This window comes from Carcharodon carcharias, chromosome 7 (assembly GCF_017639515.1).
Source record: "Carcharodon carcharias isolate sCarCar2 chromosome 7, sCarCar2.pri, whole genome shotgun sequence".
Classification (NCBI taxonomy): domain Eukaryota; kingdom Metazoa; phylum Chordata; class Chondrichthyes; order Lamniformes; family Lamnidae; genus Carcharodon; species Carcharodon carcharias.
The window spans coordinates 77,063,267-77,087,301 of record NC_054473.1 but is presented as its reverse complement, the minus strand read 5'-3'; the positions used below and the strand labels follow the sequence as shown (position 1 = coordinate 77,087,301).

Sequence of the window (24,035 nt, the reverse complement as noted above, 5' to 3'; positions counted from 1 at the left end):
GAGCAGGAAGGGAATCTAAATAGTGACGATTCATTAATGTTTCCCAGTCAGTATAACAGCAGGCAAACAAGCTGTGCAGTTCCCAGGATCTGTTTTGGGGCTGTTTAACTCTAAAGTGGGTAGAAATTCTGTTGCCCTTGTACAGATCACTTAGTGGGCTGTATTTGGAATATTGTGTGTAACTTTGAGCATTCTACCTTGAAAAGGATATCAGAGAGGCATTCGGGGAAGAGCAACAAGAGCGATTAAGAGCTTGGACTTCAACTGAGGAGAGGCTCAGAGCTCAACACATTTTTGCTGGAGAAATGAAGATCGAGGATCGAGAAGGGGACATGATGCATTTCTGAGAGGAAGAGATGATGTATATCTCAACAGCGTATTTGTTTTAGACCAAGAGAACCGAACTAGAGAATGTGAAATTCAAAATTTGGAAGTATTGTGAACTGTGAGGAGAATAGTGTAGAACTTCAAAAGTTCATAGACAGGATAGTGGAATGGGCAGACAAGTGGCAGATGAAATTTAATGCAGAAAAATGTGAAGTGATTCATTTTGGTAGGAAGAATGTGGAGAGACAATATAAAATAAAAGGTACAATCCTGAAGAGGGGTTCAGGAGCAGAGAGACCTGGTGTGTGTGTGCACAAATCATTGAAAGTGGCAAGACAGGTTGAGGGCATGTTTAATATAGCATACAGCATCCTAGGCTTTATTAATAGGGGCACAGAGTACAAAAGCAAGGAACTTATGTTAAATTGTCTCAAATACTGGTTCAGCTCAACTGGAGTATTACATCCGGTTCTGTGCAGCATACTTTAGGAAGGATTCTGAGAAATTGGAGAGAGTGCAGAGATGATTCACGAGAATGGTCCCATGGATGGGGAACTTCAGTTACGTAGGTAGATTGGAGAAATTGGGACTGTTGTCCTTGGAGAAGAGAAGGTTGAGAAGAGATTTGATAGAGATATTCAAAATCATGAGGGGTCTGGACAGGGTAGTTAGGGAAAAACTGTTCCCATTGGTGGAATGTGTGAGAACAAGAGGGTGCAGATTTAAGTTAATTGGCAAAAGAAGTAATGGCAACATGAGGAGAAACTTTCACGCAGCGAATGGTTAGCATCTGGATTGCGCTGCCTGAGTGTGGGTGGAGGCAGGTTTAATCGAGGCATAGAAAAGAGGGAATTGGATTATTATCTGAAAAGGAAGAACGTGCAGGGCTACGGGGAGAATGGGGGAGAGTGACAGTCGGTGAATTGCTTCTTTGGAGAGCCAGCACAGATGTGACAGGTAAAAAAGGCACCCTGTGCTGTATCCATTCTGTGACTCTGTGAAGTAAACTCGAGTGAGACTCGGGAATTAAACATCTTTTCCCTCCAGAAAGTAATTATGGAACAAGGAATCAACAACTTGCATTAATGTAGCACCTTTAATGTAGCAAAATGTCCCAAGGCACTTCACAAGAGTGTTATCAACCAAAATTTGACCCAAGCATTTGAGGCCTTGTCGTTAAAATACGTGGGTTAGGGTTGTAGAGGCAGGTTTGGACTGAGATAGAGAAACATTGGATAGGAGTTTATAGGGGTAAGTTTAGACTGAAATGGTGCAACAACAACTATTTGTATTTATGTAGCACTTTTATGTAATAAAACACCCTGTGAGGCTTCACAGGAGCATTATAAAGCAAAATTTAGCAATGAACCACGTAAGGAGATATTGGGGCAGATAGCCAAAAACCAGGTCAAAAAGGCCAGTGTTTAGGGAGCATCTTAAAGGAGGATAGCAAAGCAGAGAGATCAAAGGGGAGAATTCCAGAGCTTATTGCCTAGCCAGCCAAAGACCTGCCAATTGTAGGGCAATTTAAATCAGAGATGGTCAAGAAGCTAAAGTTGGATGACCATAGATTTCATAAAGGGTCGAGAGCTGGAGGAGATTATAGAGATAGGGACCAAGTACTAAAATTAGAGTTATAAGAGTAGATTTCGACTGAATTGACAAAGTACTCCATGAAACAGAATGTGTGGCACCAGGGTGAATACTTGTTTGGAGGGTTGCAGACCAGGGTAGAACAGTGGAGATCTGAGGTTGGCCTGGAGTTTTACTTGAAATCAAACCTGCACCCTCATGTATGTAATTAAAATAAATGTCCACCCAAAGTATGTTTCATGCAGTGGACTTGAAAATCTGTTTGTTCCTCCCTCATCAGGCAGGAGCAAAAGATGTAGGTGGTTCTCCATGTTCACCACCTTTCATCTACAATCTACTTCTAGCTTTGAGAGCATAACTTTTTTATTTCATCTCTGACATACTTGAAGTTCTTGCATCTGCTTTACAAGGAATGGTATCTACATTGAGTGCGTCCTTTGTTTCAGAGCAAGGTGACGGGGAAGGACCGAGTGAAGTTCATGGAGAGTTTGGTCGTTGGGGACATCGCTGAGCTCAAGAACAACCAGGTGAGTATCAAACTTCTCTCATCAAAAACACGCGACCTCGATTCTTATGGTCCGCTACTCTGTCTTGGACCACGGCAGTGAAGGAAAGAACTTGCACTTATGTGGTGACTTTCACAATCTCAGAACATCGCAAACCGCTTTACAGCCAATGAAGTACTTGTGAAGCACTGTTGTACTGTAGGAAATGCATCAATCCATTTGCACACAGCAAGATCCCACAATCAACAATGAGATCAGTTACCAGAAAATCTGCTTTAGTAATATCTCTTGATAGATAAATATAGGCCAGAACACTGGGGGAGCTCTGAATAATGCCATGGGATCTATCATATTCACTGAGAAGTCAGACAGGGCTATGGGTTAAAGTCTCATTTGAAAGACGGCACCTCCAACCTTGCAGCACTCCCTCAATGCTATACAAGATTTTGTGCTCAGCCCTCAAGAGTAAGACTTGAACCCACAACCTTCTGAAGCAAGAATGCTACCGCCTGAGCCATGGCTGATACTTGTGGTAAAGCGGCTGGCATTGCCTGAAGACGCACAGACCAGAAGATCCTGTGTTTGTTTCCCGGTCTGTGCTGTTTGCAGTCAGGTTCTGTGGTTAGCCTCAGCCTTATGCGTTAGGGAGGAGAAGCACCGTTCTCTGACTTTGTGCTCCTGATTACTGTGCAAAAACTCCTATCAGGAAGCACTTATACATTCGTCTTGAGTGGGGAGAAACTTGTGATGCTGCCTTTCACCAAATAGTCTACAATCGCCCACTGTCTAAGCTGAATGGCGTAACACCGGTCAGCTGGTGCGCACAACAGGAATCCAGCAATCAAGAGAGATGGGGGTAAAGTTGGGAATGCATACAGTGTAATTCTGACAATCTTTGGTTTGCAGCTCAATTGGATGACAGTCATCATTTACTCGAGCGTAGTCCCAGAGTCTCGTGTGTATGTCTATAATTAACTGATGGATAAATGAGTTCATAAAGCAATGTCAACTCAGTAATCAGCTGAATGTCCAGGCACTCTAAAAGTACTAATGTTTATGAGGAACTTTGCTGATTCATTTTGCATAGTGTATTTTGTTCTTTCATGGGATGGGAGTGTCACAAGTATTTGTTGTCCAACCCTAAATGACCTTGAGATGGTGGTGGTGGAGCCGCTGCTTTGAACCGCTGCAGTTCATCTGATTCAACTTATCTGTAGCAGTTTCAAATGCTTTTGCAAGATTATGTTACCAATTTGGGTGATTCAAATGAGGTCATGTTCAATTTCTGGCCTGTGCCAAGTTAGTTCATCTCAAATTGAATCCTCATTTGAATCACCCAAATTGGTAACATAATCTTGCAAAAATTAGCTGTAGTGAGATCAGCTTTCTAACTGATGCTTGCCATCAGCTAACCCACTTCACACAGACAGCTGGGAAGTGGTGGAGCAGTGGTAATCTCACTGGAATAGTAATCTGGTGGTTTAGGTTAATGCTCTGGGGACATGGGTTCAAATCAAACCACAGCAGCTGGTGGCATTTAAATTCAATTAATTAATAAATCTGGGATTTAGTCTTAGTAATGGTGAGCATGAATCTATCATTGATCATGTTGGGGGTGTGGGTGTGCCACATTCGGCCTTGGTGGCATGGTGAGGGTGGGGGAATTGACCTGAGCTTATGTTCCTGATCATCATCCAGCGATCTCTACCCGAATGTGTACATCAGTGTGAGCTTTTATTGTGATGCCTCCACTGCCAAATAGCGTGGTACCACTCACTGCCTAGGCCAGCTCCTGTGAATTGCATGCCAACAGGAAGACCATTTGGTAGAACGTTTTTATAGGAAATTTATAATGACCCTTGCCAGATTGATTTTCCTTAGTTCCTCTGAATTTAGGGGTCGGTTCTAGGTGCCAGTGCATCTTTCAATGCTAACCCTTCACTTCTTTTTGATCAGGGTATGCTGTCCCTATTCACCAACGATAAGGGAGGGATAAAGGACGATCTGATTGTGACTCGGACGTCAGACGGATACCTATACATTGTGTCAAATGCTGGCTGTGCTGACAAGGACTCTGCCCACATGAAAGTAGGTTGGCTTTGCTGTAGGCATCATGAATACGGAAGCATACAGACATGAAGTAGCTGGTGTGTCAGTGGGTGAATTTGTTGCTGAGTTCAGTGCTAAGTTGCACACACCCAGAAGGTCCTGAAATGAATCATAGCTTTGAAAACTCCTGAATTGTCCCTGTTTAGACAGTATATCCCAATCTGGTTCTCAATAAAAAAATAGAAAGCAGGGTAATTTTTGTTCTTTGAGTTAGATTGTTCTTTTTGGTAGGATGTTAAATTTTAAATAAAACCATTGAATTGCTCTGCAGAACTGAATTAAACTTAAGAAAAAATCAATTTTTTTGAGAACTGAAAATGTGTGGGCATTTTACAAATTGCTGCAATGTCTATTCAACATTATATGAAGGAAACTTGTTGGGGTTGATTGATAATGGACAGTGGAGCTGTCACACAATCTGCAGATTGATGCTGCTGAACCTTGCCTTGACCTGATGCCAACTTTAGGTCCATTCATATTCCAAGTAGCAGGCTGGTGTGGGTCTGCCAGGTTAGTGCTGAGAGAGCTGGTGAGGAGCCCTCATCCTCTGAGGTGTGGGCCTGTGCTTATCGCCTTCCTTCTCTTCCTAGGAGAAATTGGCCGAGTTCAAAGCCGCTGGGAATGATGTTGACCTGGAGTTTTTGGAGGCGGGACTGATTGCGCTGCAAGGTGACTCCTTCTCTACACCACCGCGGAACAATCTAGAATAGAAGAAGGGCTTCATCTGAAATGTTGTTTCATTTTTCTGTTTGGTAATGACTGACCCACACATTTAAATTTTACATTTTAAGACATCTGCGGCCGCTCACATGCTCTCCACTCTCAGATTTCTCCCTGGTTACAGCTACTGGCCCAACCAATCCACAAAGACAACCACAGGAGAGCCACAGAATTGTACTTGATCCATTTTTTTTCTTTCAAAATAAATAAGTACGTAATCTAAATAAAGGACTTACATTTATATCATGCGCTTCATCACCTCAGGATGTCCCAAAGTGCTTTACAGCCAATTAAATCCAACTGAGGTGCATTCACTGTTGTAATGTACGAAATGTGGCAACCAATTTATGCACAGCAAGCTCCCACAAGCAGCAATGAGATAAATGATCAGAATCTGTTTTAGGTCAACAGTAAAATACTGTGAATGCTGAAAACCTGAAATTAAAATAGAAAATGCCGGAAACGCTCAGCAAGTCATCAGCTTCTGTGAAAATGGGAACAGAAATAACATTTCAGTCAATAACCCTTTGTCAGAATCTGTTTTGGTGAGGCTAATTGGGAGATAAACATTGGTCAGAATACTGGTGAGAACTGTCGTAGTCTTTTTCGAAAAAGTGGCTGTGGAAACCTTTGGCTTCCACCTGAGAGGGCAGACAGGGCTTCGCTTTAACATCTCATCCAGAAGCATTCACAAAAAACAAACAAAAGAGTCAGTCAGTTGACCTGTATAATGTGATTCTGTTTCATGGGTCTTCACACCCATCATTGTAATTTGGCATCCATGCGTAGTGTTGAGAGCTTTGTGTCGATGCTAAAACTAAGAGTATAAAAGCACTGAGGATCCAACCTTGCAGGGTGAGACCCCCTCGAGAGGGGTGTTCTCTCGCCTCTTTGACATCATACAGAGTCTCATTGCAGTGTGTTGTTAAACCTGGTTTGTAAAGTCGATGACGGATGGTTGACTGACTGTGCTTCAATGTTTAGAGGTCAGAGATTTTCCACCCATGTTCTCTGTATGTTTAAGCTTCTAACTCCTGGAAGGCAGGTGTGCACGTTGCCCTCTCCTGATGAGGGTGGTTTGAGTTTCAGTTAAGTAGAAGCCCAGCTACCTGAGACCTGTGGGTGCCCCTGAATCATCCCTCACCCTGTGAGTGCAGAGATCACGGCCCTAGCAACTGACTTACTCTCTTCACCAAAATCTTTCCGAGCAGGCGGGATGGAAAAGCATCTGTGCTGGTGAAATTATTTGCTTCTCCAGAGGGCACAGTCTAAAACATGTGATCAACCAACACACCCACCCCACCCAGACACACAACAATTACATACACCATTGACCCACCCTCCTATCAGGCAGTCACCTGGGTGATGCAGAATTCCAATGTAAACCCCAAGAGGTTTGTTCTGGATTCCATAAGATGATTGACCAAGGATCTGGGGGTGCCGGGTAAACAAAGAGAGAGATTTTGCATTTCCATTGCGCCTTTCACCACCTCAAGACGTTCCAAAGTGCTATACAACCAATGAATTACTTTGAAGTGTGGACACAGTTGTGATGTAGGAAACATGCAGCCAGTTTTGCGCACAGCAACTCCCACAGACAGCAGCGTGATAATCAAATAACCTGGTTTATTGATCATGGTTGTGGGATAAATATTGGCAGAACACTGTTGTTAAAAAAATCTTACATTATCCAGTTGAGCAGTGACAAAGTCAGCCAATAGTTCAGGTTACAATACTTTTATATCTTATACAAAAAGCAGTTTACAAGTGCAATACTATCTGCAGACAGAATACAATAAACATAGGCATACCTTCTCGTTGTACTAAACGAAAGAAAGAAATTGCTCCTTATGCATTATTTTTTCAGCTAGAATTTTTCTCTTTCTCCCCTGATTGGTCTGTTTTACTGCGCATTGCCTTTTAATCTCTCCTAATTCTTAGCATCTTGTCTACTCAGCATTAGCAACCTTCAACCACAGTGTGGTTGCAGCTACAGTATCCCTGTGGTTGTACAGTTACAATCTGGAACATTTTATTGCCATCATTTCCAACTTCAGCTCCAAGCCCTTTTCTTGCTTAATAAACTGGTCAATCTTGAACACATTAACTAATTCTCCCTCTCTCTCATGTATCAACGAACACCAGGGAGAAATTCGCTGCTCTTTGAAATAGTGCTATGAGATCTTGTACACCTCAGAACCCAAAAGTCTTGTAGGAAAGACAGCAACCTTTCACAGTGCGGAACTCCCTCAGTACTGCACTGCGAGTATTAGCCTTGCTCATGTCTTCAAATCTCTGAAGTGGGCCTTGAATTCACAACCTTCTGAGTCAGAGGCAAGTGTGCTACCCTCTCAGCCACAGCTAATGCAAGTATTTTTCTAATCCCAGCCAACATTCAATTGGCACTCTAATTGGAAGTCTCCATAGGCAGCAACAAATGAGCTGGAGCGCACTAGTGCCTCAAGGCTCCCAGCATCCACCGCCTTGAGATCTGTCCTTGGAGTCCTGGTATCGGTGTGACAAAACTGCATTAATTTTTCTTCCCTGTCAGAAATGTAGGGACCTTCTATATAACTTGGAGGTGTTGTTTATATTTCTTAGGTCCGTCTGCAGCGAGGGTATTACAGGAGGGTGTCTCTGATGATCTTTGCAAGCTGCCCTTCATGTCGAGTGCCATGATGACTGTGTTTGGGGTACCAGGCTGCAGAGTGACTCGTTGTGGCTACACCGGAGAGGATGGGGTGGAGGTAAGTTCCCAATAGACACAGTGAGACTCACTGCTAAATAGATTTTTTTTTGTGAATTTTGTGTTCATCCATGTAATTGGTGTCAGTAACACAGAAAGAAGCAATTTTCATTGCATTCTTTTCCTCTATCAACAAAACGTGCATTTATTAAGCACCTTTAACGTAGCAAAGCATCCCAAGGTACTTCACAGAAGTGTTAACAAATAAAATTTGGCACCAAGCTAAAGAGGAGGATATTAGGATGTATGAGTAAAATCTCTGACATAGCATGGCCATAAAGAGAGAGGGAGTGGTTTAGGAAGGGAACTCCAGAGCTTAGGGTCTAGACAGCTGAAGGCACGTTCATCGATGATGGGGGAAATTAATTCAGGATTGCACAAGAGTTAGTTCCATTCTTATTTATCTAATTGTAGCCAGAGTATCACTTGCAAGGGCTTCTCATCCCACTGCCACACCGTTAACCTCTGCTGCCTCCAAGGATCTATCCTTGTTCCTTCCTACTTCTCGTTTACATGCTGTTCCTTAGCAACATCATCTGAATGCACAACATTAGTTTTTGCAAGTATACTGAGTATCCCCAGCACTAACTCACCACCACATTCTCTCAACCCCTTTGTTGTCTCTAAATTATCAGGCAGCTTGTCTTGCATCCAGTGCTCAGGGTGCCCAACTCACGGCAAAAATTTAAGGGACACTTAAATAGGGACAAATGCATAAGAGGGGAGCCTATACTGTACCAACACATCCTTTTAGCCACAGGAACTCCCTGGACTTAAAACTACATACTTGCCGGGTCAGACACATACAAGGAAACAAAGTCCCCTGCAAAAGAAGAAATTGGAGACAGAATGTGTTCCAGGAAGGCCTGATCCAGGACATGGGACGAAAGACCAAATTGTGGGAAAGTTCCGGAAAATGCTGGGTGGTTGGTCACCGTGCCAGCCTCTTATGCATTTGTCCCTATTTAAGTGTCCCTTAAATTTTTGCCATGAGTTGGGCACCCTGAGCACTGGATGCAAGACAAGCAGTCTGATAATTTAGAGACAACAAAGGGGTTGAGAGAATGTTGTGGTGAGTTAGTGCTGGGGATAGTCAGTATACTTGCGAAAACTAATGTTGTGCATTCAGATGATGTTGCTAAGGAGCAGCATGTAAACGAGAAGTAGGAAGGAACAAGGATAGATCCTTGGAGGCAGCAGAGGTTAACGGTGTGGCAGTGGGATGAGAAGCCCTTGCAAGTGATACCCTGGCTACAATTAGGTAGATAAGAATGGAACTAACTTTTGTGCAATCCTGAATTTGTGAGCAGAAATTTCCTCCAATTAAATATGGGAGCCTTTGTCTTTAGTTCCCGCCAAAATCTCCACTCCCTCGCCACCAACACCATCTCTCTCCCTGGTAAGCACCTGAGGCTGAACCAGACTGTTCACAACCTTGGTGTTATATTTGACCCTAAAATGAACTTTCAATCATATACCTGTATTGTCACCTCCGTAACATTGCCCAATCCCATCCTACCTCAACTCTTCTCCTGAAACCCACATCCAAGCCTTTTCTTTCCTCTAAACTTAACTATTCTAACACATTCCTGGCTGGCCTCTCTCATCCTATCCTCTATAAACTTGGGGTCATCCAAAACTCTATTGCCCATGTTCTAATTCGCACCAAATCCCATTCACCCTATCACCCCTGTGTTTGCTGACCTGCATTGGCTCCCAGTAAAGTGATGCCTCATGTTTAAAATTCTCATCCTGTTTTCAAATCCCTTCATGGCCTCACCCCTTCCTATTTCCCTAATCCTCTGCAGTCCTGCAACCCTCTGAGATATCTGCACTCCTCTAATTCTGGCCTCCTGAGCATCCCAGATTTTAATTGCCCCACCATTGGTGAGTGTGCCTTCAAATGCCTAGGTTCCAAGCTCTGGAATTCCCTCCCTAAACCTCTTGGCCTCGCTACCTCATTTTCCTCCTTTAAGACTCTTTAAAACTTGTCTCTTTGACCAAGACTTTGGACATCTAACCCAATATCTCCTTACGTGGCTCTGTGTGATATTTTGTTTTATAACGCTCCTGTGAAGCACCTTGGGATATTTTATTACATTAAAGGTGCTATATAAATACAAGTTGCTTTTGAACACAGAGATCCTAGAGGGTTGTACATCAGCATTCCCAAATCATTTTCACCATGGGTTAGAATCACCCTTCATTGCCCGTTGTTAAGTGGATTTTAATTCCATACAATAGCAGAAGCTGCACCGAATGACTAGCTCCACTAGATGGTGGTAGAGCACTTCTTTTGCATGAATCATAAAATGATGCAGCCCAGCAAACATTGCTCCTTTAACTATTTACCAACTTCCATTTGGCAGTCAGTATTGAACCTGCTTACACCATCCTTTCAGGCAGTGCATTCCAGATTTTGACAACATGCTGTGTTTCATTTCTTGTTCTTCATATTGCCTCTGGTTCTTTTGCCAATTACCTTAAATCTGTGTCCTCCAGTTACTGATCCTGCTGATACTGGAAAACACTTCTTATTGTATAAAGAATCGGAGCAGGAGTAGACCTTTCAGCCTTTCAGTAAGATCGTGGCTGATCTTCTATCTCAGTTCCATTTTCAACCCTATCCCTTGTTTCCTTTGGTATCCAAAGGTCTGTTGCTCTCTGGTTTGAATATATTTGGCGATTGAGCATCCACAGCTCTCTGCGGTAGAGAATTCACAATCTTTTTGGTGAAGAAATTTGTCTTCATCTCAGTCCTAAGTGACTGACCCCTTATCCTGATACTGTGAACCCTGGCTCTAAACTCACAGCCAGAGAAAACATCTACCCTGTCAAACCCCATCAGAATTTTATATGTTTCAATGAGATCGCCTCTCATTCTTCTCTCCCTATATATACCCACTCCCTCAGACAGGATGGACAAAAAACTCATCGTTTTTTTTGTGTTGAAATCGAGCCTCTGCTCCATCTGATTTTTGACTCTTCCTCATCACGTCTGTAACCCTTCCTCGTACTCCTGGCTTTACCTTTGGTTCCCTTCCCACTCCAGTTTTCATTCAATTCCTCACATCCATGAAGTCAATGACCCACTCCCTTGATACACTCCTGTCCCAGCACATGGACCATCTAACTTTCCTGATTCCCCTGCTTGGCATCATCAACTTGTCTCTCATCGACTGGCACTGCCTCCCGGAGAAGGCTTATCTTCCTCCTCAAATTCCCATCTACATTATTCTAACACCGTACTTTAATCCCACAGCTTCCACTACATACACTGCCTATTCCACTTCCTACATCAGCTGGAATCACTGTCATATATCCTACTTAGTGAACAACACCCATCATACTCTGCTGTGTATACCTGAGGATCTCAGGTTCCATCACCAGTGTGTGCAGTGTTAGCTGATATCACCAGGGGGCAGTACTTGGCCACTGGGGTAGAATGGCCTTGGTTTTTTTGCCACTGAATACTAGACCATGCCATCTGCTGCCAAGTGCCAGTGTGGACAGTGGTACAATTGGGCTTGGCTGTGCTGCTGGCACTGTTGCCTATATCCTTGCACAGAGAATGGCCAACTGGATGAGTGGTGAGAGGGTTGAAATTGTACCTCAGCAAAAAGCAACATTTTCAGCTGAGAAAGCAGGGGAAGGTGATATTCACTAAAAAAAAATTCCCAATAATGAAAAAAGAAGCATTTACTCAATTTACTCTGAGGAAAAAGTGGCAAATTCTGCTGCACGAGTATAACAATTGGGAATTTATCTGGGGGAGATGTTGGCATAGTGGTACTGTCATTGGACTAGTAATCCAGAGGCCCAGGCTAATGCTGCACAGACACTGGTTCAACACCCACCATGGCAGGTGGTGGAATTTAAATTCAAATTAATAAAAACCTGAAATATAAAGCTAGTCTCAGTAATGGCGACAGTGAAACTAACATTGGTTGTTCTAATAATCCATATGGTTCACTAATGTCCAAACGAAATTTGCAGGTCTGGCCTACATGTGACTCCAGACCCGCAGCAATGTGGTTGACTCTTAACTGCCCTGTGAAATGGCCTGGCAAGCCACTCAGTTCAAGGGCAATTAGGAATGGGCAACAAATGCTGCCCTTGCCAGTGACACCCACATCCCATAAAAGAATAAACAGAAAAAACACAATATAGTGTATATTGAAAATAGAACACCAGTTAAGGCTCAGGTTGTTGGACTGGAGATAAAATTAACTGTGTAGAATGGTTAGCAAACAGATTGATCAATCAGCAGTTGTAAACCTTTAAAGTGTGAGATGGAGAGCTTACCAAATAAATAAAGGCAAATAGTGGGTGCATCAAAGGATTTGAGTCCCATTTGGCAAAGGGAGAGAATAAAACGAAACTGAAGCTTCAAAGTGAAGCACATGATAAAACTATGTACAAAAGGAAATTGAGAAAAATATAACATTGTAGTCAGGATGTGAAAAGGGAAATCAGTGAGGAATCTTTTAAAAAGGCGAATGAATTATATTGAACCTTTACTGTTGCGCTTCATACGTATATAAGAAGTGAGACTCATTCACATTTGGATTGCTCGTGGTGACAATATGAAATAGATATTTTGCATTGCTTTTTAAAATGATAATGGATGGAAGTGGAAATGTAGATGTGCTGGAGGATAATGTGCAACATCATTAAAGATAACTGAGAAAGGCTTTGGTTTGGATTTAAGGAGTAGAACTCGAGGCAGATAGCTCACAGCATCCTAATTGTAAAGACCCACGGCTTTTGAAGAGAGGAGGTAGCAGCAGCTCCAGTCACAATTGTTCAGCCCTCCTTAAACATTAAAATTATGTTGTGGGTCCACAGGGTAAAGGATGTAATACATTTGCTCAAGAAAGATCACCTAGGTAACTACAGACCAACCAGTTTAACATCGGTTGTGGGCAAACTCTTATAATCTAATTTAAGATCTAATTTCTGTGCATTTAGAGTTGCATGAGATAGTGGTTTTGATTTGTTAAAGGCAAGTTGTGTTTGACAAATGTAGTAGTTTCTTTGTAAGAAGTGGTTCAATGAATGGAATGCAGCAGTTGTAACATATACGGATTTCCAGTAGGTGTTCAATGAAACGTCTGTCTCATGGGGTTGTTTAAAAAGAATCTAGGCATAACATCATGAGGAGATGCAATGGTGGGATGTCAAGTGATCAGACAGGAAATGAAGAGAGATTTTGCTTAGATTGGAGAAAGGTTGGAAGTGGTGTACTGAAGGCTTAGTGCTGTTCATGTTATAGAGGCCATGATGAGTACGTTTCTGAGAACACAAGAATGAGGGTTTTGGTAAACAGTGAAACAGACTATGGAGGATTTGCAAGGTTAGCAAAGTGAATAGTAGGTGCCTGAAACAGGACAGAAGTTGACGGGCAAAAGGTGAAAAGTGGAATTAGGCTGAATAGCGCTTTTTTGACCAGCACTGATGTAATGGGCCAAATAGCAGCCTTCTGTGCTGTAAAATTTCTATGATTCTGTAAGCTGTATAAAGCTGTGGAGTGTGATGGTAACGCATTTTGGGGATAAAGGCAGGCAAATGGAAGCATTCACTCAATGGGAAAAATATTGAAAGATGTGGATGTTCAGAGACATAGAATGCAGGTAGGTGAAGCCATAAAAAAGTCAACAGCATCTTAGAGTTCTAAAATGGGGGTGTAGAATACAAGAAACAAGAAGTAGTCATAAACTTGTGCAGACCAGTGGTTAAGTCATAGTTAGTGCTTTGTGCAGTTTTGGACATCCTGTTAGAGAAAGGAATTTAAAGCCATTGAGAGCATGCAGCATAGATTGACCTGGTAATACCAAGAATAGGGAACCAAAGTTAAAAACAGAGACTTGGAATACTGTTTCCACAGGAGCATCAAGGCTAAAAAGTGAGTTAATTGGAATTCTTTAAAATAATAAACAATTCTGATAGTGTGAATATGAAAGAATATTTATTCTGGGACGTGAGTGATATGGGGATCAACAATTTAAAATTAGCACAGAGAGTGAGATGAGAGGTTAGGAGAAATTTCTTTCTATAGGGATTGTTGGAACACGGATGCTTTCCTGCAGTGGATGGATCTTCAGAGACCATTGCATCTTTTAAATTTGAAGCAGGGGAAAATACAGGGCTGTTGGGAGAGCGCAGGCCATGAAATTGATGCAGGGCTATTGGGAGGGATCGGGGCAGTGGGATTGATGCAGGGCTATTGGGAGAGCACAGGCCATGAAATTGATGCAGGGCTATTGAGAGGGAGCAGAACATGAGACTGATGCAGGGCTATTGGGAGGGAGCAGAACATGAAATAGATGCAGGGCTATTGGGAGGGAGCGGGCAGTGGGATTGATGCAGGGCTATTGTGAGAGAGCAGGCATGGGATTGATGCAGGACTATTGGGAGGGAGCGGGGCAGTGGGATTGATGCAGGACTATAGGGAGAGAGCAGGCGTGGGATTGATGCAGGACTATTGGGAGGGAGTGGGGCAGTGGGATTGATGCAGGACTACTGGGAGGGAGCGGGGCAGTGGGATTGATGCAGGACTATTGGGAGGGAGCGGGGCAGTGGGATTGATGCAGGACTATTGGGAGGGAGCGGGGCAGTGGGATTGATGCAGGACTATTGGGAGAGAGCAGGCATGGGATTGAAGCAGGACTATTGGGAGGGAATGGGGCAGTGGGATTGATGCAGGACTATTGGGAGGGAGCGGGGCAGTGGGATTGATGCAGGACTATTGGGGGGGAGCGGGGCAGTGGGATTGATGCAGGACTATTGGGGGGGAGCGGGGCAGTGGGATTGATGCAGGACTATTGGGAGGGAGCGGGGCAGTGGGATTGATGCAGGGCTATTGGGAGAGAGCAGGCATGGGATTGATACAGGGCTATTGGGAGGGAGCAGAATATGGGATTGATGCAGGGTTATTGGGAATGAGCGGAGCAGTGGGATTAATGCAGGGCTATTCAGAAGGGAGCGGGACATGGGATTGATTCAGGGTTATTGGAAGAGAGCAGACAGTGGGATTGATACAGGACTATTGGGAGAGAATGGGGCAATGGGATTAGTTTGGGATTGATACAGGTCCATGGGGACAAAGTGGGGCAGAGGAATTGGTTTGGAGATTGATACAGGGCCATGGGGAGAGAGTGGGGCAGTGGGATTAGTTTGGGGATTGATACAGGGCTATGGGGAGAGAGTGGGGCAGTGGGATTGGTTTGGGGATTGATACAGGGCCATGGGGAGAAAGTGGGGCTGTGGGATTGATGCATGGCTGTTGGGAGAGAGTAGGGCAGTGGGATTAGTTTCGGGATTGAGTCAGGACCATGAGGAGAGAAGAAGGCAGTGGAATCAGTTTGGGATTGTTACAAGGCTATGGGGTGTTGGTGGTGGTGTTGGTGGTAGAGGTGGTAGAGAGAGAGAGTGGGCCAGTGGAGATTAGTTTGGGGATTGCTACAGAGCTATGGGAGGATAGTGGGGAGCAATGTGATTGGATTAGGGTTGATACAGGGCTATGAGGAGGGGAGAGCATAGGGCACTGGGGATTAGTTTCGGAATTGATATAGAGCTATGGTGAGGAGAGAGCGGGGATCAATGCGATTAGTTTGGGATTGATACAGGGCTTTGGGGGCGAGAGCAAGGTAGTGGGGTTTGGATTCGGATTGTTCTAACTACAAGCTGCAAATATTTGATGGGAGGAGAGTCTCCTCCTGTGCTAGAAACTGCTGTGGTTCTAACATGTATACTTCTAAATTTCAGATCTCCGTCCCTATTCAGCGCACGGTAGAACTGGCAGAGCTACTGTTGAGGAACAGTGAGGTGAGACTCGCTGGTCTTGGGTCGAGGGATAGCTTACGCCTGGAGGCTGGGCTTTGTCTTTATGGAAATGACATTGATGAGACCACCACTCCAGTGGAAGCGACCCTTTTATGGACCATAGGTATTCCACCTAATCCCTTCGGTATGTGTCTACATAGGATATAATGATCTAGTTTCATAACCAGAAGGTCAGAAACCAGCCCTAACCACTTGATACTTTGATTCAATATATTTAGCTCTCATTCTGACTCAGACTTCAGCCAGGTCTGTCTCTCTTATTGTTACTGCATCTTTACCTTCTGTATCTGGATCCATGTGTCTAGTGTCACAGAGCCTTGGTTACAAAGACACGCTGTTTGACTGATTTTCCCAGCTTTTGGCCACTTGTCTTCAGTAGAATTTTCACTCTTTGCCAACTTTTTCCCTCCTCCACTTCATCCAATCCTGCTATTTTGATTTCACTTTCGACTTGGTTCCGTGTGTTTTGATATTTAAAATCCTCCTCTCCATGAGGTTTTTGATATTGACTGAGCTTAGATAAATTTCATTCAATCTGCACAGTTTTGCCTTGCTCCAAAACAGGTATCCACATTCGAGGAACTTAAAACCCTCCAATTGAAACCACACCTCCAGCCACAGCTTGAAGTGTCTAACTTGCTTGTCCCTAATGTATTGTGGTGAATGGATTGAGAAGTGACCTTGAAATTACTCTTTACCTAGCACCCAACTTGCTTTGCAACACCTGCATCCTAATCCTTATCTTCTTACTACTTGCAACAAAAGAAAACATCTCATATCTTTCTCTTTCCAGAACACTTTCCCTCTGCTCTGTTGTGTTATGGCCTTTGTTACGACTGGGAGAAGAGGAATGAGCCGCCTCCCCTTTATTTCAGCCTTGTTGCTTGGTTGCAACGAAGATTTGTTTAAAATTCTTTCCCTCCGTGGATAACTTTTCCAGTCTGAACATATTTACTTTTTAACAAGGAGCCCATCAAACCAGATTTTCTTGAGTCAAAGAAAGAGTAAGTTTATTAGTTACTAAAATCCGAGGAAAAACAATAAAAGATGCAACATAGCTTCACACAGGTCAGAAGAGAAAGTTAAGAGTCCAAATAAAAGTTAAAAAGAATATACGAATAAGTCCTTGGCTTGTCTGTGAGGCATAGATTGTGGTAGATTGCGGCTGATATTTAGGTGATTTCAGAGGAACTCTGGAGCTGACTTTGGCAGTTTCGCAGTCTGTTGGAGACACTTGTTGACTTGTCCCCAGAGGAAGAGATGACCTGCTTGTCTCCACAGGAATGACTGTCCTTTTCTTCCTGTTGTTTGCTTCTCCCTGGTAAAACACTTGTCTCCAGTGAGCAAGAGAGATCCTGCTTTTCTCCAGAAAGTATTCTTTACACTCTAGAGAGTGGTTTTTCCTTGCTTCTCTCTGTTTGTCTTAAAGACACTTGTTTTCAGCGAGAGTGAGATATAGAGAGAGACAGGAAGAGGTGTCCTTCTTGCTTCTTTGTCGTTGTTCTTCTGCTGTGCAATACCGGTTTTCAGAGCTAGTTTCAAACTCATTTCTCATTTCCTGGGGGAGGAAATAGGTATGTCGTGCATCTAAGTCCATGTTGCCTTCAAGACAGAAATGTTTTGACGCATTTGGAGATATAAATCAACAGGCTTTGGGTGTCTGATGGGATGTGGCTAGCTGGTGGGGACAGTTTCCATTGTCTTCCTAAACACGGGGGATTCAAGTCCAGCCTTTTGCATTTCACATGCCTTCCTTTCAATGTCTCTGTTTGAAGTGGGCGTTGACACCCCTTCGGGTGCAAAATTCCATGTCCCCCCAGGACAGGTCTGCCTGTATAAACCACATAGGAATTTTGCAGAAGGATCCCTTTACAGTACCAGCCATCTTTTGATCGGTGTCGTTTCTTGTATTTGTTTTTAAAAACAGGTCTTCTTTAAACAGCACAATATGTCCATAGTTAGTTGTAGGTTGTGGATCGCTCTCACTTCATCTTCGTGTCAGCTGTCGTGACACATTTTATCGAGTATCTGAGAAGCACAAAACCATTTGGGAATCTTGGTCACAGCTGCTTATTCTTGTACTATAGAATCGGCCGTGACTACCACTCTGCTGTTCTCCTGAGTAGCTTTATCTCTTTCCACTGCTGCCCCCCACCCCCCAACTCTTCCATGGGTGAGGGCAACAAAGCTTTCACCAACACAAAAATAAAATACTGCAGATGCTGGAAACCTGAAATAAAAAAACAGAAAATGCTGGAAATACTCAGCAAGTCAGCCAGCAAATGTGGAGATTAAAACAGAGTTAATGTTTCAAGCCCCTGACATTTCTGACTGTTCTGTTGAAATGTTATCAATTTGAAATGTTAACTCTGTTTCGCTCTCCACAGATGCTGCCTGACCTGCTGAGTATTTCCAGCATTTTCTGTTTTTATTGAAGCTTTTACCAATCTTGTCCACATCACAGACAGCCCGGTGCTGTTTAATTGATGGGCGGCTTCAGACTCTCAGCTTCCCCTTTGCCTGACCTGCCTTTCTCCTCCTCCGCCCTGATTGTCACCCACTGCCCTCGGCCTCATGTACGTTTAGTGTCTCCCACTGATTTTGAGCTGGAACAAGTCCAAAGGAGCCATTTCTTGCAGTGCAGTTGGGTCCTGTATACTGTTAAATTCCAGTAATCCCCACATTGCTCCCCTCACCTACCTTGGTCCAACTTCTCTATTTGTTTTGGGATCTTGGTGTCACTGCCAAGCTGGCATTTATTGCCCATCCCAAACTGCCCTGTACAACTGTGTGACTTGTTTAGGCCACCTCAGAGGGCAGTTAAGAGTCTATAATGTTGGGCTAGGACTGAGACCACATATAGGACTGACAACAATCCCATAGTTTCATAGTCACTTTTTACTGAACCCCAGAATTTATTTTCCAGGTTTTTAAACTGAATTCAGGTTCTCAAACTGCTGCAGTGGGATTTGAACTAGTGTTCTTTGGTCAGTGATGTAACCAAGAGAACACCTTAAGCATTGCGTGCCATACCAAAACTCGCTCCTCACTATGGTGATCTCCCATGTCCTTGGTTTCCTCAGCTGGGTCCCATGGTGACTGGTGTGTGCGTTTTACCCACCCAACAGCTGACCAGGAAGGGACTTCCTATTCTTTGTGTAGTTGGCCCCATTTCTATCAGCTGACAAGCGAGATGGTTTTGCTGGTCCCTGTGCCTGGACAGAGTTTCTAACCTGGGAATCTTCTCTCCCCTTCTCTGTTTAGGAAAGCGGCGGAGAGCTGCTGCAGACTTTCCCGGAGCTTCGATTATCCTGAGACAGATTAAAGAGAAAACTAAACGGAAGCGAGTGGGCCTGGTGTCGGCTGGCCCCCCAGTCAGGCAGCGCACACCCATTTTAAACCCGGACGGAAAAGTCATCGGTAAGTTCTGGAATGGCAACCCAAGAGGTGTGAGGGGCACCTAGGGAATCTGGAAATGCACTGCTATAATAATAATTAAAAAAGAATTGGATAAATACTTGAAAGGGAAAACAATGCAGGGCTAAGGGGAAAAAGCAGCAAGTGGTACTAACTGAATCATTCTTTCAAAGAGTCAGCACAAGTACAATAGGCCAAGTGGCCTCCTGCTGTGCCAAATGACATTACCTTCAAATTATGTGACCTCCCTGTACCGTGTTGAGAAATCTGCCTCCAACTTCCTGTTGTGCATAAGTACTATAACAAGAAGCAACCTGCAACCTCCTCATGGGGATGGAAGGTTGTTGTTGGGTGGTATTGTCTCCTGTCACCTCTGGGTTGCACTCTTGACATTGGGTTAGAAGGTTGTGAGTTCGAGTCCCACTCCAGTGTCTTAGGCACATAATCTAGGCTGACAGTCCAGTGTAGTACTGAAAGAGCGCTGTACTGTCAGAGATCATAGAGTCATTACGGCACAGAAGGAGGCCATTTGGCCCATCAAATGCATGTGGGCTTTCTGTAGAGCAATCCAGTCTGTCCCATTAGCCAGCTCTAGCCCCATGGCCCTGCAATTTTATTTCCATCAAATGCCTGTCCGGTATCAGTTGTATTTTGGATGAAACGTTAGACCTGGGCCTTGTCTGCCTGCTGGGGTGATCTCATGGCACAATTCGGAGAAGAACAGGGGCTTTCACTCCAGTGATCTGGTCGATATTTATCCCGCAATATCACAAAGAACATTTTTTTTTATTCTGATCATGCTGCATATTGGCATGGACTGCTTCAGTAAAAGCACTTGCTGTTTGTGGGAGCTTGCTGAACACACATTGGCTATCATTTTTACTACATTACAATAGTAACTACACTTCAAAAATACTTAATTGGCTGTAAAGCATTATCAGATGTCCTACAGGCATGAAAGGCACTATATAAATGTGCCTTTCCATGGGCTGAAAATGACCCCCTTGGGGTTCGGACTGGTGGCAAGGGTGCACCATTCTCCCCTGCGGCACATTGATGGGTAATGTCATCTGTTGGAACCTGCTCCTCTGCAGTGAGGTATAGGCAGTCAGGGGTTTGTGAGGTGGGGAAGGTAGGGATAAAAACATTACTTGTACATAAAATACCTGCTGAATTTCAGGATAATTCTCAATGAAGGTTATTTCTAATGTAGTTAATCAATAAGGAAGACTGGGATTTGTACTAAGCTCTTAACCTTATTTTTCATTGACTCTCAGGGGAAGTGACGAGTGGTTGCCCCTCCCCCTGTCTGAAACAGAACATTGCCATGGGATATGTAGATACGGAGTACAGCAAGCAGGGCACACCAATAAACGTGGAGATTCGGAAGAAGATTGTGGATGCCATTGTCTCCAAGATGCCTTTTGTACCGTCTAAATACTATACTGTGAAATGACTGTCTCCTTTTCTGATTGAGAGAAATGAATGCTTTGTAGAAGATGATCAGATTTAATTACATATTTTTATATTTTTAATTGTTTTGTGTCTGCTTTTGGTTTACAAAGGCTAGCTGTTGACTTGTTCCAATCTCCTACACTGCCGCATTAAAGTATAGTGAGTGTTTTCAGAGCGATGGAAGAAATTCCTTGATAAGGAATTATGGTGAGATTGCTGCTCATCGTTGTCTGCTCTTGATCCTTGCTTCATCCACCTGATCAACATTGCTCTCCTCTGCGGAACCTACAACTGATCCCGAGAGCAAGGCCAGTTGAACAGTCAATAAACACTGCTCTTCACTAGCGGATCGACACCCTTCAGACTCATGATGGCAGAGATGGGCCAGGTGAAGAATAAACCAGCCAAAATTCTAGCGGGCAGCTCAGCTGCAGAATCCTGTGTGTCTGACAGCTAACTGGATTAGCTTTTGGTTTCCAGGATAAAAGCAGAGCCGGCAATGTACGAAGGGCTCATGTCCTGAGTGGGATTCTTTGTTCGGACCTTTATTTTTGGGAGATGGCTTCTTTTTTCACACCTACTTTCTCCTCATCTGGCTGTCTTGCAGGTTCAGACCTCTTGCTGCTGTGCAGCACCAGTACCTTGGCTGTTCATTGCGCAAGCTGGGGCAGGGAAAATTTGAGGGATGTTCGACTAGAGGCAGCATTACCGTGCCATCTAGTTCTTTGCAGCAGGGAATGACGGAGAACTGGCAGCAATTCAACCCTTTGCCGGTTGTTTCTCTCTCTCTCTCTCTCTCTCTCTCTCCCCCTCCGCCACCCCTCGCCCTCTCTCCCGTATGCCCCAACCCAGGGTACTATGAGAGCCCTGCTGTAAACAACTGATTCAGCTTGAGCCATGAGTTCATGCGGCTCGGTGGGACACAGTACTTTTACAATAGGGGGATTTGACAATGAAGGTGTGGTGACTTTTGGTCTAGATGTAATAAACAGTCTCATCACAATGAGAAGCTGTTTTGTGGGGACTGAGATAATTGCCTTACTTCTGTCAAGTTTCTGCAGACTAGCCTTTATGAACTAATCTTAGATACTACAACTGTAAATGAATATGGAGTTTTTACTAATATAACTAATTATATTATGAATGAGGGTGTTGATTAGACACTAAGCCAATACCAATAGAGAACTGACAATACTGCTGAATGATTCCTGCAGTAACTGAATAATCAGCCACATACTAATTGGTGTGATTGAATTGATATGTGAAGGAGATGATCACTTTGGTAACTGCAGACAGTTTAATGAATGGTGCCTTGTGTTTACAGATGGGGCTTGCCTGATCTCTGTAGAAGAAGCAATACCCTCTTGAGTAAATGTTAATTTTTTTTGTATTTTCTTTATGAAATATATCTGTGGAATAATAAAATACAGCAACAGCATTGAGTGGAGAGGGACTGAGTTAAATTTGTGGGAGAAGATTACCCTGACCTGTCAACTCTGCATCTTTGTTGAAAACCAACCTCCTCCTACACTATCCCCATCTTTCCCAGAACCTCCAAACTTCTCGCTTCCCTCCATCTCCTTCCCTCTAAACTCCTCACTCCCCTTGGTCTCCTTCCTTCCAAACTCCTCGTTTCCTTCCGCCTCCTTCCCTTAAAACTCCTTGCTTCCTTCGGCCTTCCTACAAAATTCCTTGCTTCCCTCGGCCTCCCCGCCAAACTCCTCGCTTCCCTCAGCCTCCTTCCTGTTAAACTCCTTGCTTCCCTTGGCCTCCTTCCCTCCAGACTCCTCCATTCCCCTGGCCTTGTTTGTGTGGAGGCTTTTAAAACCCAAATTCCACACCACTTGGGCACTTGTTCCTGAATAGTTTTGTCTCCTCTCCCTGCTCCTTCCAGTCAAGATGATGTCATGTGCTTTGGGCACATGCTTCCCCTATTTTAAAATACAGTACTATGTAACACTGATGGGTGATATTTGATAACCATTTTATTGGGATAGAGTCAAGCATCTTACGTATTTTAACTAAACATTGATAATTTATATGTAGTTTTGTGTCTAGACCTTTCTGATTTGTTGGCCTGATTGGTGGGTGGAGCCTGGTGCACATGGGGACACTTCCCATATTCCTCCCTCAACCAGTACCAACAAAAATATTAACTGGTTATTCTGTTTGTGGGTCTTCATTATGCACAAATTGCCTGCTATGTTGGCCAGTGTACAAAAGTGATTGTTAATGAAGTGCTTTGGGATGTCCTGAGGACATGATAGATGTTATGAGGAGTGCAATTTATGGGGAGATGGTGGCATAATGGTAATGTAATATGACCTAGTAATCCAGAGGTCTAGGCTAGGCTAATGTCCTGGGGACATGAGTTCAAATCCCAATGGCAGCTGGTGGAATTTAAATTCAATTAATAAAATCTGGAATTGAAAGCTAGTCTCAGAAATGGTAACCGTGAAACTATCATCAATTGTTGTAAAAACCTATCTGGTTTACTAATGTCCTTTAGGAAAGGAAATCTGCTAACCCCGCCTGGTCTGGCCTGGCCCACGTATGACTTCAGACCCACAGGAATGTGGTTGAGACTTAACTGCAGTCTGTAATGGCCTAGCAAGACATTCAGTTCAAGGGCAATTAGGGATGGTTGTATGTCTTGGGTAAATGAGTTCATTGGCCAGCCGAACTCTGACTGCACGCCTTCCTATGTTCTCATCAATTACTGCTTGCAATCAATAACGGGGAGAAACTGATGTAAGAATAAACAGTGATGGTTTATTGAGACATAGGGTAGTGCACCAGATCATACATGCTCACTCAGAAACCTCCAGAACTAGACTTACAGTTCCCAGTTGCCCGAGCTGTACAGTGATTCGTCAGTGCTGTCACATGGTCAGTACACTTGCATTCTCTTAAAGGGACAGGATACCTCACTTTACCACATCCCTCCCCCTTCACTTAAAAGTACAGCGAACAAGCTTAAAACACATGACCTGTAATTGGTTATTGTGTAAATAGTTAAAGTTTCTCATGAGGCCGCCTTTGGGTTGAGTGTTGTAGCCCAACAGCCTTGGCTGGTGTTTCCAAGACCTCTTTTTCAGGAACAGTTGTCCACTATGTCCCTCTGTGGATGATTTCACCATCTTCCAGGTGCAGTCACATTCACTCCTACTGCCCCTCTCCTCCAAGCTGAAACAGATAAAGGGCAGCAAGCACAAAGCGATGAGCTACATGATGTGTGAGGAGAAAGAGGAAAAGGAAATAACGTTTTTTTTTGTTTTTCTTTCCGAGGACTGTCAATTTCTCTTTTTCTTCCTCCG

General features: G+C 43.8%; 1 protein-coding gene across 2 annotated transcripts in view; it reads left to right on the top strand.

Annotated features, from left to right (window-relative positions):
* The window catches only part of amt (aminomethyltransferase), a 39,045-nt gene extending 16,889 nt beyond the window's left edge, over positions 1–22,156 (top strand). Inside the window, exons 3-9 of one of the 2 annotated variants that reach the window (XM_041192697.1) lie at positions 2,367–2,447; positions 4,383–4,514; positions 5,126–5,204; positions 7,857–8,002; positions 15,769–15,970; positions 19,111–19,266; positions 20,541–22,156. In XM_041192697.1, the coding sequence (XP_041048631.1) occupies positions 2,367–2,447; positions 4,383–4,514; positions 5,126–5,204; positions 7,857–8,002; positions 15,769–15,970; positions 19,111–19,266; positions 20,541–20,719 (975 nt within the window). In that variant the 3' untranslated portion in view covers positions 20,720–22,156. The remainder of the gene's footprint in view (positions 1–2,366; positions 2,448–4,382; positions 4,515–5,125; positions 5,205–7,856; positions 8,003–15,768; positions 15,971–19,110; positions 19,267–20,540) is intronic. The other variant, XM_041192698.1, reaches the window with a different exon arrangement.
* The last annotated feature ends 1,879 nt before the right edge of the window (positions 22,157–24,035 follow it).